At 37.7% G+C, this 19,169-nt stretch overlaps 1 protein-coding gene across 2 annotated transcripts in view; it reads right to left on the reverse strand.

Annotated features, from left to right (window-relative positions):
* The window catches only part of ana3 (rotatin homolog anastral spindle 3), a 74,351-nt gene that overhangs the window by 12,486 nt on the left and 42,696 nt on the right, over positions 1-19,169 (reverse strand). For both annotated transcript variants that reach the window (XM_083129242.1, XM_083129241.1), the window contains 7 exons: positions 16,728-17,738; positions 14,578-14,834; positions 11,983-12,197; positions 8,740-8,890; positions 4,600-4,873; positions 4,217-4,385; positions 493-689 (listed from right to left, as the gene is read on the reverse strand). In XM_083129242.1, coding sequence (XP_082985368.1) covers positions 493-689; positions 4,217-4,385; positions 4,600-4,873; positions 8,740-8,890; positions 11,983-12,197; positions 14,578-14,834; positions 16,728-17,738 — 2,274 coding nt within the window. The remainder of the gene's footprint in view (positions 1-492; positions 690-4,216; positions 4,386-4,599; positions 4,874-8,739; positions 8,891-11,982; positions 12,198-14,577; positions 14,835-16,727; positions 17,739-19,169) is intronic.

Genomic DNA, 19,169 nt, shown 5'->3' on the forward strand with positions numbered 1-19,169 from the left:
CCTGTAATTATGTAATTACACAGTATTGGTGCAAAATGAATGAAAACTTCGAATTTTTGTATAATATCATGGATAATTAGACTATGTGAAAATGCTGCGTATCATTTTATTTATTTATTATTATTACAAGAGCCAGCCCAAATACACTAATTTACACAACTCAAACCAATTACTGTTTAACATAGCTGTTGAATAAAATCACCCTTTGAAAGTTACATTTAAAACACTTTATTAACAAAGGAATCCTATTTTTAGTAATTCTCTTTATTTAAAAAACACCCACATGGCAATTTCTGAACACGACAAGCATATATTTGGTGGTAATTATGCAATTGTTGCTAGTAAACTAGTTACTTTTTCTCACTGGGATTCTATTCTTGAATTTATTGTGACTAAACACATGTAATCACACCACTACTCGTGTTCATAAATTACTTATATACATATGCATACACAATTAACAAGAAAACGGTAAAGAAGTGAAGTACTTACAATAATTATCTACATGTAAGAGGGAAAACACAAGTTGAATGTTGTCCTGAGATTGGAGTATTATTTTACACACTTTACTGTCTATTTGGATGCACTTTGTCAGAACTGTGCATACATTTGTATAAAGTTCAAGTATATCCACATACAATATGGCATTTTCCCCAATGTTCTTTTGGTTTGGTACATCACGTATACACCTGGAAACAAAAACAAGTGATGTAAAGAGTAGGGCTGTAGGAAATAAACTGTATAGGGTGAGCATAAAGTATTTCCCTGATTATGAATATTTATATCTCAACTTCCATGGTAGATAGGCAAATAAAACCTATGGCAATAAGTAGTGCAATACATCAAGTTTTTTTCCATTTCTTTGTATTGTGTGATTCTTATTCTGAATCCTATATCATGGCCACCACGTTCGCCAGACATAACCCCTCTTGACTTTTTTTTTGTGGGGTTACGTTAAGGACACAGTGTTTAGTTCACCAGTTCCTGATATGCAAACTCTTCAGACACTAATACGGGATGCTATAGAGACGGTGACGGAAGAGATGTTGACAAAGACATGGAGAGAAATTGAGTATCGTCTAGACGTTCTAAGGGCAAGAAAGGGAGCACATGTCGAAGTGTACTGATAACAAAACATTATGAGTTAAGCTACCATTTCCAACAAACTGCATATCTGTATCTAGCATAGTTCTTTAGCAACAAAAGTTTGTAATCAGGGAAATACTTTATGCTCACCCTGTATTTATTTTATGGAAAAAGTATGATATTTAAATATTTCTATATCTGATTAGGTTTTCACTTTTAGTGCAACTAATTAAATTACTAATTAAGTAAAATATGATTTACATTTCCACGCTAGGCTTAACACTGTGCTCTTCATGCCAAAATTACAGGGTGCCTGAAAAGTCCTGCACCTTAGACCAAATGGTTCATGCAAGGCAGTGTTCTACCACTGCGGGCTGAGCAAGACTGACCGAATACCACGTTTCCGAAACACTGGTTTGAGGATTGCGGACGAATGCCATGCTACAGCTCCAGATTATGTTCCCTGCATGGTCAGAAACTTGTGATTCTTCCTATAGAGCTGTGTTGAACTTGGTGGAGGACATACTGAATAAATGCTTTGATTTTGTTTATGGTGTGAGATTTTATGAACACTTTGTACAGATTACTGGCAGTGAATGATGAAGAGGTTTCCTTGGGATATCAACCAGGTGGTTTCTGGATAGGCTTCCGAATGTTTGAGAGCTAACACAATTCTCATCTTCAGGGACTGAAGTGAAGAGATGTGTCAAGGTAAGCTTTTAGGTCTTTAGTGTGAGAGGAGTCCGATGTAGGTAGTGGGCCAATCAGGTGTTGACTTCTGTTCTCCCAGTCGACTATGGCTAACCAGGCTGGGTCCAACCTGATTGGCCCACCAGCTACACCTAACACAGAATACATATAACCTTACCAAGACACCTCTCTGCACTTCAATTCCTGGAGATGAGATTGATGTTAGCTCTCGAAAGCCTGTCCGGAAATCACCTAAGAAAATCTCTTCACCGTACAGATGTCTTTCCAGGAGTGTGTCTGCATAAATCAAACAGCTTGCCGAACCACCCCTTGTACATTCCTGGCAATACCTTCTTTCTAACTAAACTAAACTAACTCTCTAGCCTTCTTAAACCCGAAGGTTCATGGCTGCAGCAACACAGGCCTTCCATCTGTCCCTATCTTGAGCAAGATCTATATACTCTTTCCCATCCCTACCGATTTCCTTTAGGTCCATCTCAACGTTGTCCCTCCATCTTCGTCTTGGCCTTCCTACAGGTCTCTTACCATCTGATTTCCCAACAAGAATCCTGTAAACTCCTCTTTCCTCTCCCATTCGTGCCACATGGCCTGCCCACCTAAGTCTTCTTGATTTAATTATTCTAATAATATCTGGACATGAGTACAAATTATGTAGTTCTAAATTATGTAACCTTCTCCACTCACCTGTCTCCTCATCCCTTTTAGGTCCAAATATTTTCCTAAGGATCTTATTTTCAAATACTCTCAATTTATGTTCCTCTTTCAATGTAAGGGACCAAGTTTCACACCCATATAATACTACAGGCAAAATTACTGTTTTGTATATTTTAACTTTTAGTTTCTTAGATATTAAACGAGAAGACAAAAGTTTATGAAGAGAGAAGTAACATGCATTTCCTGAATTAAGTCTACTTTTTATTTCCTCTTTAATAGAATTTTCATTTCTTAATATTACTCCTAAGTATTTGAATTTGGAAACTGGTTCAAACGAGTTGTTATCAATAATTAGATTTTGATTATTACCTAACACTTGGTTTCGGCCTGTAAGCATATATTTAGTTTTCTCTTTGTTAACTTCCAAACCTATCTCTTTAGCAGTTTTGAAAAATATTTTAGCATTATTCTTAATTGTATTCACATCATCCCCCAGTAAGTCTACATCATCTGCATATGCTAACAACTGAGTCACACCATTTAATTTTAGTCCTTCTTTAGTTTCTCTTACCTTCCTTACAGCATATTCTAAGGCAAAATTAAAGAGCAATGGAGATAATGCATCTCCTTGTTTTAAACCATCATGAATTGTAAATTTTTCAGACACATTATTACCCACACGAATTTTACTTTCTGTTTCACTGGTGCATATTTTTATCATACTAACAAGCTTCTTAGGTATTCCAAACTCTACTAATATATTATATAATTTATCTCTTTTGACCAAATCATATGCTTTTTTGAAATCAATGAATAGCTGATGGACATTTTGATTATATTCCCACTTTTTTTCAAGTATCTGTCTGATGTGAAAAATTTGATCTGTAGTTGATCGGTTACGTTTAAATCCACATTGATAATCACCTATAATTTCATTAGCATATGGGGTTAGTCTTGTTAAAAGAATGTTAGACAATATTTTGTATGTTGTTGAGAGTAGAGAAATTCCACGGTAATTATTGCAGTTCATTTTATCACCTTTTTTAAACACAGGAACAATTATGGATTCTTTCCACTGTTGAGGGATTTCTTCTTTATTCCATATTAAACAAATTAATTTATGAATTTGACATATTAATAAATTTCCACCATATTTAATTAACTCAGCTGGTATTAAATCAATGCCAGGTGCTTTGTTATTCTTTAGCCTTTTAATAGCATCTTTAACTTCAGTCAAGTTAGGTTCTGGAACTAAAGGTTCTGCTGTGTAGACTTCATTTACTTCTGATTTATCGCCTACATGGACAGAAAATAGAATACTTAGAAGTTTTGTGACACAAAAGTTCTGCTTTTCTTGTTTGGTTAATGCTTGTGAGAATTGTGGCAGGTTATATTTGAGGTCATGGAAGGCTGCACTGAATGTATATATACACACACAATTAAGTTAACACAATAAAAGTGATCAGCCAAATCATTATGCAAAAAATCCTTACTCTGGCATGTGAGGCACTTTGAATTTTGTACAGCTCACATGAATATAAAACCAAATGATGTCAATTGCCAGAACAGAACAGAGTAATAGCATATACATAATCTTTTAAGAATTTTTTGGATATTACCTTACATTTTTACTACAGTTTTCTGTGGTTATTATTAGACCTTACTGTATAATATCCTATAGTGCAAACATAACTTACACAAAGTTGACATACAGAGAGTGTACCTATTTGAACTACTTTCAAAAAAGTTTCTGAATGAAACTTACTTCAGTAAAACATTTATAATCCCAAATCTCTTCATGTTATCTATCACTTCCTTTGGGTTTAAAAGAAGCAAGTTTATCAGTAACAAGCACACTGCCTTTGCTAAACAAGGAGCTGTGAAAACAACTGGAACATTTTCTTCTCTTGCCTTGTCTCCTATAAAAGATGGTCCTGGAAATACAAATGCATGTAAAGTCAAATAATGCAGTCAGTATGATAGATTCACAATTATAAGTAACCCACATATAAAAAGTTTACTTCCCATCCAATTTTGGATGTATTTTCAAAATTCCCTGACTTTTCTAAGTATACCAGGTCAATGGAAACTCTGTGCATCATGAATCTTGTAAAAAAAACAAACAAACAAAAAAAAAAAAACACTTACCTCCAGTGACAGCGGAGCTGTCTTGAAATTGACTTGCATACGACATTCTGTACTCATCTATTTGCTTCGGTATTCCTGAATCTAACTGCAGATTTAATGTGGACAGAGAATGCAGTTGTTTGTTGCTTTGCTCCATTCCAGTAGAAGATGTTAGAAACACAGGTTCCAATGACTGGCCAAGATAAAGCTTGGATATGAGTGTGTAAATCTCAGGGAAGAAATTAGAATGTTGAAGCAGCGCTACAACAGGAGATAATTCAGAAGCATTCTCCAACTGAAAGAAAAAGAAGAGAAGAGTTACATTTGTACTTGGTGCAGAGTCTGAAGAAGACCTTGCTAGAAGGTTGAAACGTTACGTTTAGTTTATGTTTTATAATAAAATAAATTACTGCCTTGGTCAGCATATTGAGTTTTTCAAAAAAGAAGAAATGTTGACTGAAGAATGCCAATGAAATTTAATACAAAAAAAATCACAAAATGGTTAATTCTTGTACACGTTAAAACCCTAAGTATTTATGGGTAAGTATTTTCCAGAATACAGACATTTCGGTATTAACTTGTATTGAAATGTGTGCTGCTTAATTTAATATTAAATTGTCCATCATTTGCAATGTCTATTTTAATTTTAAGAAAAAACTACACGTTTTATTCATAACTGGGAAAAGAGAGACGTGGTAGTAGATAAATACGGAGAAACTAGTACTCACTTTATCAGCAAACCTCTATTGCCACCATCCTTATTGGAACTTGTTATACTGTTGCTTGGCATGCTTCTATTGTTCGTAGTTCTCTGGCTGCCGCTAGGTGCACTGTCGTTAACTGTACGTCTCTGTCCATGTCATCTGCTATTTCCCAGTGTTAACTGTTGTAGTAGAGGAATCCAAGTGTGGTGTGCCTGTCTGCTATCGATGTTTAGCTCATGTGGGAAGTGCATTATGGCATGTGTTTCCTTGATTTTGGTGTCTACGAGTGTGTGGCCAGTGTGCTTGACCTGTACCTTTTGGATTTTATGGCTATTGTATTTGATGTGTTTAGTAAGACCAGTAGTGGATTGGGCTCTTTTTTACATCTGTTAGGTGTTGTTGGATTCTTCCATTGACAGATCTGATGGACCTGCCGATGTAATGTGCCTTGCACTCGCACTCTCACCTGCCATAATGCACTTCCCACATGAGCTAAACATCGATAGTGGACAGGCACACCACACTTGGATTCTCCTACTACAACAGTTACCATTGAGAAATAGCAGATGACAGGCGGAGAACTACGAACAATAGAAGCACGCCAAGCAACAGTAGAAAAAGTTCCAATGAGGATCGTGGCAGTGGTCAGTGAAATTCATAGAACAAAGAAGAAGAAAAGTTTCGCGGATAAAGTGAGTACCAGTTTTTCCGTATTCTTAGTTTTTCTTTCATAGGTCTTAATGAACTGGTCAAGTGGGAATGTCAATAGCAGCCGATGTCCCAGATGTATGTTTGCAAACAAAACTTTCAACCTGCTTTCTCCTATCCTCTTGCATTGAAAATGTATAGGAAACGGATAACTTTTGTTACAGTGACAGAAGTTAGCAAGCGCAACAGTGAGGTGTATCGCACATCAGTGTAAAGATTAGATTCTGGTGAATATATAGATATTTTACTAATTACTTAAAGATGAGGGGTTAATTAAAATGTAACATAAGAAAATCACCATTTTTTTGAGGAAATGCATTAAAAATTTAAGCCTTTGCAACATTGGCAGTTTTAGCCAATACTTTAAAAAAATATGAAGACATCTTAATTGGTGAAAACTGATCGTAGAAGGTTATTGTTTGTTACTGTAACAGCAGTTAGGAAGCAAAATATTGATGTCTGTCATATATTGGTGTAAAGATTATATTGATGTTCCTATAGTAAATTGTTGACGTGTTTCTTGAAAAACTACCTGATTTTCTTACATTATTTCTTCACTAACCTCCTTATCCATTAGGAATGAGTAAAATATCCAGGTATTCTGCAGAATCTAGTCTCTACATTGATGTACGATACACAACATCTTTCTGTTTCCTAACTGCTCTCATTGTAATAAAAGTCACTCCTTCACGATCAGTTTGCAATGCTGAAGAATAGGGGATTCACTCCATGAAAGTTTGTTTGGAAACATACATCCGGGACACTGGCTCTGGTGATGACACACTTAGCCAGTCCACAGTCATTCTGGGTCAATCATTTAGATTTGCGCGACACAGTTTTTCTGACTACCTAATCTTATTTCATCAGTCTGGTGTGGATGAATCAGTCGGCTAATACAAATCCATCAGTCCAATGTGGATGAGTCAGTCAGCTAGTACAAATCTATAACTACAGAGGGCATTTCTGACCCCATCTCACCTGACCATTTATAATTCCCTCAATTCATTACTACAGGATGTTTACCAAAATACCTCGTCACCTTGTAATCAACAGGTCCCAGTGGAGGCACATAGTGGTTCGGATCCCACTTTAAACTTTAGGACCATTCCCCCCAATTAGCCTTACTTAAGTGGACTTAAAACACCAAATCTAACTCCATAGTCTACCAAAATAATAAATCCAAAAATCTTGACCTTTTCATGACCTTACTTTCCTTTTTCTTGACCCTTTTTACCTTTCATTAACATTTATTTACTTGCCCTTACTTAGATACAGTTGTAAATTAAGAAGATAGATATTTTTATTAGGGCTGAGCCGATACCACTTTGAACCAATACCGATTTGGATGCCGATACTCTTACCGATTCCCACCGATACCGATACTTGAAAATCGCAATAATAAAAATTTGTTCAAAACATTGATCAATATTGGTGTGTACATTTTCTTCTCCAATTACATGCATCAATTTACCAAGAAATTTACTTTAAAATATTCAAGAATTGCATCAGAATATTATAATAAATATTATGTGATCACAAAATATAGATAGTATTTCAAATTAGTGCAAAATAAAAATAAAGTTTTAATTTTGCATAATTTACAGGATAATTAGACTCTGCAAAGTGTCGCGCGGCATTTTTGCGGAGCGCGTGAAAGACCAAAATGCTGGAAAGTATCGGCTGGTATCGGTAGAGAATTCCAACCAATACTCTCCGATACCGATACCACTGATATCGGCTCATCCCTAATTTTTATTCAATAAAAGAAACCCTACACAAGGCTGGTTAAGATGAAAACTGAAGCTGTACTTTAACAAGTGATTTAGACTTAAATTATTAATGCATGTAAAAATTGATGCTTCAAACTTCATTCTGGATGGGGAATGGCCACTGGGACCGTCTCATCAAAGAAGCAATAGCCATACATGGGGAAAAGGACCACCTGAACTGGACCCAGCCTGGTTAGCGATAGTTGACTGGGAGCACAGACATCGGAGAAACACCACCTGATTGCCCCGCCAGCTACACCGGACCCCTCCCACACCAAATACATATAATGTCACCCTGACTTATCTCTGCACTTCACTCCCTGAAGATGAGAGTGATGTTAGCTCTCGAAAGCTCAGAAGCCTTTCCGGAAATCACCTGGCTGAGTGCCCGAGAAAATCTCTTCCACATTATTTAATATTTTTTACAAAACTTCACGCATGAATGTAATTCTTAGGAAACAAAGCGAACAAATCATAACCACACTAACTAACTAACTCTCTAACCTTCATAAACCCGAAGGTTCATGGCTGCAGCAACACAGGCCCTCCATCTGTCCCTATCCTGAGCAAGATCTATATACTCTATTCCATCCCTACCGATTTCCTTTAGGAAATCCATACCACAACTCAATACAATTTTAGATTTCCAAATATTCAATTCTATCAAATCCCAGTACAGGTATTTAACAATGTAAATTCACTATACTGTAAAAATAGCAAAAATTCTTGACATCAAGCATACTTTCTTGACATTTTCTTGATTTTCTTGATCTGCCTGTTGATTTCTTAGACACCCTGTTACAAACATCAGTGCCTATGTAATGGACTTTGATAGATCCATAAATTAATCAACAGATGAAATATAAAGGTACTGTGTTGAATCTATCCAAGAAATGACCAATGGGAACTGACATTATTCAAAGTTCACTCTTAAGACAAACACACATGTGATAGGGAACAAAGTAAACAATTACACTCACCGTACAATTTGCCTGAAGGTGCTCAGGATCAGAAGAAAACGAGATTGTCGAGGAAACGTAATCCTGTTCCGCAGTATGGCTCGTTAGGTTTGCTAATAAGAGAGCTGCTTGCTCTCGCGCTACACATGCTTCATAATGGTCTAATAGAAAACTGGAAAAACAATTCAGAGTAACCATGTAAGAAATAAAACAAAAATAATTAATCATAAATTCATGTGCAACACATCCTATCTTCAATGCCTCAAAATCGCGCCAATGGTCCTGATGAAATCCCTTCTATTTTCCTAAAAAACGCTGCTTCCTCTCTCGCTATTCCCTTCTCTATTTTATTAAACAGATGCTTCAATGAGGGTACATTTCCAGATTCATGGAAAAATGCTAATGTGGTACCATTATATAAATCTGGAGACAAGTGTGCTGTTTCTTCTTATAGACCTATTTCCCTTCTTTCACCACTTTCTATCGCCTGTGAAAAGATAATAAAGGACCGACTCTACAAATTTACCTCTCCATATATAAATACAGCACAGCACGGCTTTTTACCAGGAAGTTCCTGCTTAACCAACTTAAGCATTTTATTATCTGACGCTATCAACTCTATATCTGAAAATTCTCAACTGGATGTAATATATATCTGGATTTTTCGAAAGCTTTTGACTCTATAAACCACAATTTCCTGCTTCATAAATTATCCCACCGTTTCAATATTCATGGAAACTTTCTCTCTCTGCTCAAGCACTACCTCCAAAACAGACAACAAAAAGTTGTTCTTTCCGGAATGTCTTCTTCTTATCAAGCTGTATCTTCTGGTGTACCTCAAGGCAGTGTTCTTGGACCTCTTCTCTTCATCCTGTACCTTGATGATCTCCCAGAATATCTTTCCAAGTCATGCAATAACCTTCTCTTGTTCGCTGACGATTGCAAAATATATAGTAAAATCTCCAATTTCAGTGACATGACACTTCTGCAAAAGAATTTAGATTCTCTAATAAAGTGGTGTGAATTATGGAACTTAAAACTCAACCCTCAAAAATGTACCATGATGACCTTCTCCTTAAAGAAAAACACATTTAATACTAAATATTTCATAAGAAATAATTGTGTTCAAAGAGTTGCCGCACAAAAGGACCTGGGCGTCATATTTGACGAGAAACTTTCCTTTTCTGAGCACATCTCTACAGTCACAAGGGGTTCAATGCGTATGCTGGGTCTTCTTTATCGTTTCACGGAAATAAACAACTTGACTGCCCTCAGCACCTTTTACAAATCTTTTGTGTCACCTAAAATTGAATACTGTTCTCCGATCTGGTCTATGGCATGCCCCTCAAATTCAGATAGACTTAATTCCGTCCTAAATTTCTTCCTGGCCATTGTTCGACACCGAATTCCGTCCACAAAACACTTGCAAAAGTCCATCCTCCTGCAAATGTTAAATATCCAAACTCCACAAGAGAGACATAGACAGGCTGACCAAATATTTCTACATAAAATAGTGAATGGCAACCTCAGAAGTGACCGCCTTCTTCAGGAAATTCACTTTCGTGTGCCTGCCCGTTCAACAAGAAGCATTCAACTTTTTGCCTCTAAGAAGCCGAGATTGTGTCTCATCCAGCGCTCTCTGTTCCATAGACTGCCCAGTGAATATAATAATCTAGGAAGCCAAATAGACATTTTTGAAAATCTGGACAGTTTTAGAAGAAAGTTAGCAAAAAATATGTAAGTCTTTTAACCACATGTAATTTTTTTTTATGTTATTATTTTTGATGTATTATGTTATTATTTTTTTGTCCTTATGTTCTATAAAAACGTTCCAATGTAAAATGGCTAACGCTGTATTTGGAATCTTCTATTAAATAAATAAATAAAATAAATAAAATAAACAAAACAGAATTCATGACCACTAAGCTTTTATGTGATACTAAGCATCCATCTGTGAGAGCACAAAATTCTTGATTCAAATTTTCCATAACTTTCAGCGCTTGTAACATGAAATGTATTCAAGAGAAATTCGTACTGGGTTTTCTGCATTATAAGGCCTTATTCACTGACAAATTCATTCCTGAAATTTTGTTTGTAAATTAAGTCTTTCAGGTAACTGTTTTGACAGCATTGTTAAATGTTTGTAGTTTCTATCCCAGTCTAGTAGTTAACTTGTTCAGACTCTTTGCACAATTAAGTTTATGGCTGCCAGATATTTATGGCTGAAACAATCTACTCAACAAACCTAAGCTTTTGTTAATATAAACGCAGGAGTGAATTGTCAAATTTTATAAATTTTACATGAAAAAAGCTGCAGACATTTAGGAAAATGAAAAGAATATAAAAAATACAAATGGAACAGATTAATCAGCAGTTATCGGTATCAAGTGATATAGAAATATTGATAAAATTGCTCCGGTAACAACAAAGATAAAGTGCTCGATAAATCTTCTTCAGAGCTAGGCGCCAGCTTTGAAAATCAGGCGCCAGGAAACCACCTACAAACAATTGTGTATACTATAAAAAGCTGATCATCACCGAATTCAAAACATGGCTAAATCATGTGAGAGTTTAATTACTAAGTGCTTGTCAAGAGAAAGCGGGAAGAGGGGGTGGGGGACAAAGAGTAAGAAATTGTTACTGATTATATGGAGAGTGGCCGCGGTGGCTCAGTCGGTAACGTGTCTGACTACCATGTTCAAGGTCCCGGGTTCGATCCCTGGCCAGTTCAAATTCGGGAACTTTTCTAACGTTGGAAGCGGCCCTGGCACCCACCCAGCATCAAATGACATGGGTACCTGGGGGATAAAGGCAGTCAGGGGTGGATGCTGATCACATCACCCCCACTCATGACCGGATCAAGAAAGTGTGGGGCGTTACTTCCACACCCCCTATATGCCTTCATGGCATGGTGCTGAGCACAGGGGAGCACTTTACCTTTTTATATGGAGAGTTCACAACCTTGATAAAAAAAAAAAAAAAAAACATTTACTAACTTACACTGTACTGCAATTTGACCTTAGAATCTTCACAGTTTCGTACATGCAAATTTAAAAATATAACAGCAAAACCTGGCATCCGGGATTTTTCGAGCCCTGTCCATATTGGATCAGTAACATTACTGCCACATCCATATGATTAAATCAGCTGATACAGATTGAGAACCGATTAAAGAATCCCAGATTATTTTTGAACTAGGAAATACCCCATTTGAAAAAAATCAATTAGAGTATTAATGACTTTCCAACTAATAAAGAACCTTACCTCAGACCTGCTCCCCAAATGCCTCCAGAGATTTGATTGAAGGACTGCAACAATACTTCAGCTCCTCTTTTGCTCATCGAGAGTCCAGTGACCAATTGCAGGCCAGCTGCACGAACTAAAGGGTCTCGGGAGATCCACAGCAGAACCAGCCACATCAGATCAGGTTCTAACTGCCCATCTTTACAGCGAGTGAAAAGCCAAATGTGTTCCCACGTCTGAAATGAGATATTCAATAACCTATAAAGATGATTACATTATTTAAGTTCAATTTGCTTTTCAAATTATTTTTTTTTGGGGGGGGGAGGGAGTAATTGTGAATTTATGCTTCATGGCAGCCCATAAGTGTGAAAACCTAATTTGATAAAAGATACTGGTTGTTAAGATATTTCAAAAAATGGTGGCCATCTTGGATTCAATTTCATTTTTCAAATGGAAAGGTGATAATGTGATAACTTACTCCTAAGAACTTGAATTTTGAAACTGATTGAAATGAGTTGTTATCAATAATTAAATTTAGGTTTTTATGTAACACTTGGTTTCGGCCTGGAAGCATATATTTAGTTTACTTTTTGTTAACTTCCAAACCTATCAACTTAGCTGCTCTTAAAAATATTTCAAATTTAGGGTTCACAGAATTAAAATAACATCCCTAAATGTTTTCAGCAGCAGAATCCGTGGCATCTATACGGCGTATATTTTTAGAAGTGATATCGGGCGGAGCCATGCAGAGGGTGTGGCCAATGGCAGGAGTGTAACGTTGTACAGTTAGGATACTGCAGCGTGCAAGTTAAACGCCGTGTTCTGTATTTTTTTTGAGCGCAAGAAGTTTTCATAAAACTCGCCACATTAAGGTTCATCATAAGATGCAGAAAGACATTTTGAACCTGACCGTCCAAGTCCCATGAATTTCTGTCACCTATAATAGGAGATGTCGCTTCTTGAAGAAACAGGAGAAACAGCACGTCTCAATACACACACAAACAATAACCCTTTTAATTTCCTCCTGTCTGTTTTTTTTCATTGCCACCGTGTTGACGCCGCTGAGTTTGTTGTGTCTTGGAAAAGCTATGGGTGTTAAATTCAGCTGAATATAAACAATGACCCTTCATTATCGTCGGTATTCAGGAATTTTGCGGTGCGAATCTGAGTCAGTTTGAGTTCGGCATTTTCGTAGCAAGGGCGGTGTAAAATTATTTGACTCGTACGCCACGAAGAACAGTTGTGAGAACGAGAGGATTGATTAATTTAATTTATATTACTTCGCTTTTCTGCCACTTTTGGCTAATCGCGAAGATGAGGATGACTGATAGATAATATGATGAAATTGATGAAGGGACAAAACAGACATTCCCGGGCCGGGATTCGAACCTGGAGCCTCTGGCATCGTATATAACTTTGCAATATAACTCTTATGTTTGATAGTTGTGCAATAGTATGTGTTCTGTGAGTGTTACTTAATAATGTTGCTCTCGAAACCTAGCACCAGTAGGCTATTACAGGCACAAAGAGTAGAAATAATACGTTCACAAGAGAGAAATCTTATTTTTAAAGTGCATTCTTATTTCAAGGAATTGGCGTCGGAAGAAGTGCGTGCTAAAACAGTGTTTTCTCAGAGTTGAGAACATGTGGCTAAAGCGTGTGATGTAGGTCTACATGCTGTGTTGTGTATTATAAAACAGGGTAAAATATCTACCACGGAAATCGGTAAACCCCTATTCAAATCTCCTGGGAAACATGCTCGAAAACAGAAACGAGAGAGAGATGATGATGATGATGATGATGATAACCTTGCAGTTCCTCTACAACAAATACCTTCACTCTTCTTTCAGGTACGAGTTTCTCTTATCCTATTATTGATACGATATTATAATCCTATGTAGAAATAGTCACTATATTAGTACATATAAAAAAGCTGAATATTGGACACAGTGAATTCTCTGTGTTCCCCTTCCACTAGCAGTTAGTTTGGCAACAGCGTAAGAGCACTGGCTGCATATTGGGTGAACTCATGTTCCTTCTAAAAGCGTATGCCGTATAGTCTCAAGCATTACACTCCATTAAGTCTTGCTTGAAAATTAAGCAGTAATCTGTGTCCATGATGAGAGTAGATTAAGAATGGCTGCTCACTGAAAAGCATGGATGTTTGCGGAAGCTACTACAAATGTCCCCCCCCCTTCTTATAAATAGTACTTTGCCAAACTTTAAACTGTGCTAATTTCTTAAAACACCAATGTTCATTGAATTCCAGTATTCTCCTATAAACCTTGTGAAAATCATTAAAAAATTTGGAACCTTTATCCCTGTTTTTAATATTGATGTGCAAGTACAAACATTTTTACTAATGCAGATATTGATAGTGCACACATCCAATATAAAATTAAAAAAAAAAAATCATGAAAGGCTTGAGTGAATCAGTTATCTCTTTCATTAATGTAGATGTTTTTGGCTTGGGTCATGAGTAATAAAAGCTTACATTATTCTCAAAGAAAGTTGTCTCAGTGACTGTAATTACTTTTCTATTGAATTTATAAGTTGTTAAAGTTTCATTATAGTACATTACTAGCAGACACATGTAGAACTACATAAAAAAAGTACCTGACTTTCGCATTTTTCCTGCATGTCGAAGAGAATATGGTTCATGCAAAGAGCTGCATTTTTAGTGATTCCGAGTCCCATAAAAGATGATGTTGCTCCTCCTGTTCCGCAATGGAAGGCCGTGACCAGCTCTATTAGGGAACAGACGAAGCGCGACCACAATTCTATCACTTTTGTCTTTTCCGAGGCACACACTTCACTCCAGCCTTCGTATCCAGTTAGATTCACCAAGCAAGATAGTGTCCATTCCAAAGATGCTGCAAATTTAAATTCAAATTAAGTACACAGTAATATAAGATATGTGTTATTCTTAAAAGTTTGCATAACCACCATTGTATGTTACAAATTAATGCAATACATATCTTATTTTAAAAGTGCTGTTCATTCTTCTGGTCATGCTTTGTGCTATTTTTCCAGAACTTTTGTAGTAACTAGCTATGCAAAGAGGGATGGGGAGGTTTTGTGGCTTTTCTTGCCAGATTCAAAAAATACCTGGGAAAGTAGCACAAAACATTACTAGGAGATTAAGAGCCACTTTCCAATATTATTGCATTATTTTGTAGTATCAGATCAACAATTTAAAGACAACTTTTCAAAATTCTAAAGATATAAGTAGTAAATAACCCCTGTGGTGTAACAGCCCGCAAGGGCCAGCCTCACTTCCACAGACGTGGGTGATCGTCCAACCAGGTGATGTGTGGTCAGCACGACGAACCCCTAGTCATCGTCTTAGATCGTAGCTCACCAATTTTCTCATGACGGTGGGTAGCCACTGGTCCAATACACAGGCCAAAATCTCAGGAGTTATGCTTCCTCGAAGAGACTTTAACCTGCATGCATCCCATAGCAAAGCCCAAAGCTTGCACCTCAGACTGCACGACAGCGGTGCGGGACAAAGATGTAGCTGGTAAGTTTCATTAAAATTTGAGAGATACGTTTATTTGACATGCTTCTACTTTCAAACCTTAGCTTTATACATCACTTCAGTTCACTTCTCAGTAGAACCATGTTTTACTACACATTAACGTAACACCATAAACTTAATACCTTGATAACTATGAGGGCTATTTTTTTCCAAACTCCGATGTCGCCGCCAGGTGGCCCGTGAAGCACTAGGTAGCAAGGTATCACGCAGCGTGATTGGCATCCCTCCTGCCACTACAACACCACTGCCAAGACCAACGCTTCAGTTGAAGCTGACCGACAGGTGCTTAGAGATGTCTGCTGCAATCGACTCTCCCGCCAAGTGCGAGGTGTGTTACTGGTTGACTTTATGGAGCCCGGGACCACAATCAGTGCAGCTGCATACTGTCTTCGAGCATTGTCTTGCTTCATGACAATGCCCGACTGCATGTTGCTGGGTCAATCCAAGACCTTCTTCAACAATTCCACTGGGAAGTGTTTGATCACTACACCCCAGTCCTGGCACTGAGTGACTTCCACCTTTTCCCGGCAATGAAGAAGTGGTTGGCACTTCCACACCAATGAGGAGGAGCTTCAGGACACTGTGCAGACCTGTCTCAACAGACAGGCTGCACTTTTTTTTTTTGCAGAGGGTATTGGAAAGCTGGTGCATCGGTACAATAAATGTCTGAATCTTCTTGGTGATTACATTGAAAAGTAGATTATACATGTACTTAACTTTTGTCAATAAAACCATTTTGCTATTCAATGCCCTATCGGAGGTTGAAAAAAAATAGTCCTTGTACATAACTGTCATATTAGAAACAAAATGTTTATTTTGTGCAGTAAGCATGGGGGGGTTCTTCCATCTCACCACACTTTTTGCTACTTTTGCCCCAAACTGTGGTACTTTAATACTAAACCATTTCTACCAAGATAAGTAAACTGTTCTGGTATCTCTTCCTGCAGTTTTTGCACCCAATCTCTGCCACTGGCAGTAAATCATCATCATTCTTCGTAGTTTCCTGCCTCTGGATTAGTCAGCATAGAAGTCAAGCCTCTCCAATATAGTTCCTAAATTAAATTTAGGATTATATTCAACATTTTAACACTAAAATGCCATTTCAAATGAAGCATTTGGACCTAATGTGTCCAGTTTTTGTACTGAGATTTTGATCTTTTACCCATCATAAATATGTAGCCCTAGCAATCTGTAAAGATACCAGATACATGAAACCAATACTCACCAAGATTATAAAAATATTGAGTTTCACTGGACTTTATGTTCTGCAAGATGCACTCAATGACAGGAATCCAATTTAGTACACGGCTATTCTCATTCGGTACCTGCTCATATTTCTTTTCTGCTAAAATGCACTGGTCAATGAGAACCAGGGTTTCATGGTACAATGTTTGTGATATTTGTGCATTTGGATCAAGAGCAATTTGGACAGCATTCGATTCCTGAGCCATCTTGTAATCCTTCAATATAGTTCCAGGCATCACAGATACATCCTGAAACAATCCTTCCAGCCATGTTCTGATGTTTTCCGTTTGTTGTTTTGGCAAACATTTCACATACAGTTGAAAGAATCCAAGGATGTTTGCAAGAAGCTGTTTGTCATCAGAACAGGATGGACTGGTGACCAAGAAGCGAGTGAACGTAACTTCCCACGGTAAAGAGACCAACAAATTCATTTCTTTGTTGCTTCTGTCTGAGGCACATTCCCCCAGTGCATGCAACTGAAGATAGCCTACTAAATTTGTCAATCCGGTGATTACCGACTGATGCGTAGTTGCATTTTGAATGGCGTACAGTTGCTGCTTGCAGCAATGTTGAACAGCGGACGTTTTCAAAAGCACCAAATCGTGCTTAGTTAAGCAGAGCTTCTCCGAGAATTCATATTTCTGTGGAATGGAATCCCAGGAAAATAACTCCAAAGGTCCATCGTACCATTCAATATTCCAGTACGTCCTCAACATTTCTTGAGTTGGCCAACTGTTCTTATGCGAAGCTATGAGGTAAGTATTTAGAGCTGACAATCTGTACTGGCTTGTTTTCCACTGGGTACTGCAAATAAATGGGAGTCTCATTTTCCTCACGATGATTTCTGGAATGGTAATTTTGTACCAGGTAGGATTTTCCCTTTCACCGACACCGTTCGGAATGGCGAGAATGTAATCGCTGTACAGGAGGAGGGACGTTAAGTGTGCAGCATCACTCCGGAACTTATCATCATTTCGGAATAGAAACATGCCTGAAAGAAAGAAAAATCAAAGATTATTTTTTAAAAATAACAATTAATTCTTTCCCTTGAGTCAATTTTTTTACAATATGGGTTACTTTCGGAAAGCAACTGCAGTCGATTTCACATTTTCTCGACACTGCTGATGTCGAGCGAAGTCATTACTAGAATATGCTGCATCTTGTGTTGGGCATTTGAACTGTTTTCCAAAGAAATACCGGTAACTCACCTTTGTTCTGAACAAATAAAAACATATGCCACCATGTGAATGTAAACAACAAGTGCAACAAGGATAATTTATCCACTCAGTGGCATGCCCAAGACTTTTGAAAGGAAGTGGTACTTTTTTTTAGTAGACACCCCTCACTTTGCCATCTTTCCCTGCTTTTGATATTCTCTTCTTTTACGAATATTGGACCAAAAGGAAGGGTTATGACCCCTAGCACCCCCTTCCCTTGGGCACCTCCCTGTATCCACTTCAATAACAATGAAACTCTAATACCAGCTATGGCCCTTTGTTGAAATAATAGTGGTAGAATTCACACCAGAATTTTAGAATACTTTTTATTACAAAAATTATGCAATTCTGAAAATTTCCCCAAAAACCATGCAGCGATAGCTATATCAGCTTGCCAAAATCCCGCAACGAAAGAGTTAGCTGAACTAAACTATCGGCCAGGGAGAAAGTGTGGGGTCCGACCTTCACTACATTAAATGATAGTAGGTTTTATTATAGCACTATGCTTCTTGATTTCAAGACATGTCACGCTGCAAGGAAGCGATTTCAGGTTCAATACCTACTGGTGGCACGTAGTGGTCCAGGTCCGACTTTAAACTATAGTTCTAGTTCCGATTAGCCTACACTCTATTCGTGGAATCTGTGTAGCACAGTCATGCATAGCAGCAGAGAAGAGGAGAAAGTGAGTGGGCAGAGCTAAGCAGTACACGCTGCTGTAAAAGCTGGTTACTGAAGTCACTTTTCCCTCCTCCACGCAATCCTGTTCCCTCTCACATGATCATTGGTCAACCTGTCTCACGTCACTCCTTGCACAGATATATATTTATTTTTTTTGCTTGCTCTAGAGATTCCCAGGACAAAGTACAGAGGTTGTTCGCTTTATATCCGACCATTGTCAATTCGGTGCTGCCACCTGGCATACCATGCTGGAACTATGGGTCTGCTGGCGGGAGCAGTGTTGTGTCTGACCTTGTAGGTGCGTGAGTGTTGGTAGTGAATGTTATCAAATGGCGCCGAAAATCAACTGGTATTGGGAGGGTTACGTAATGGCCCTTTTCCATGCTAAGTTTTCATACGTACGCATTGTGAAAGAGTGTCGGGAGAATGGGTTAACACTCGGGGTGATTACTGCGAAAGCTATTGTGGTCCGTTACACACAACAGGCTCTCCTTGCGAAACATTCACCCACGAAAACCACCAGGAGA

Source organism: Lepisma saccharinum, chromosome 1 (genome assembly GCF_977018435.1).
Source record: "Lepisma saccharinum chromosome 1, izLepSacc3.1, whole genome shotgun sequence".
Classification (NCBI taxonomy): Eukaryota; Metazoa; Arthropoda; class Insecta; order Zygentoma; family Lepismatidae; genus Lepisma; species Lepisma saccharinum.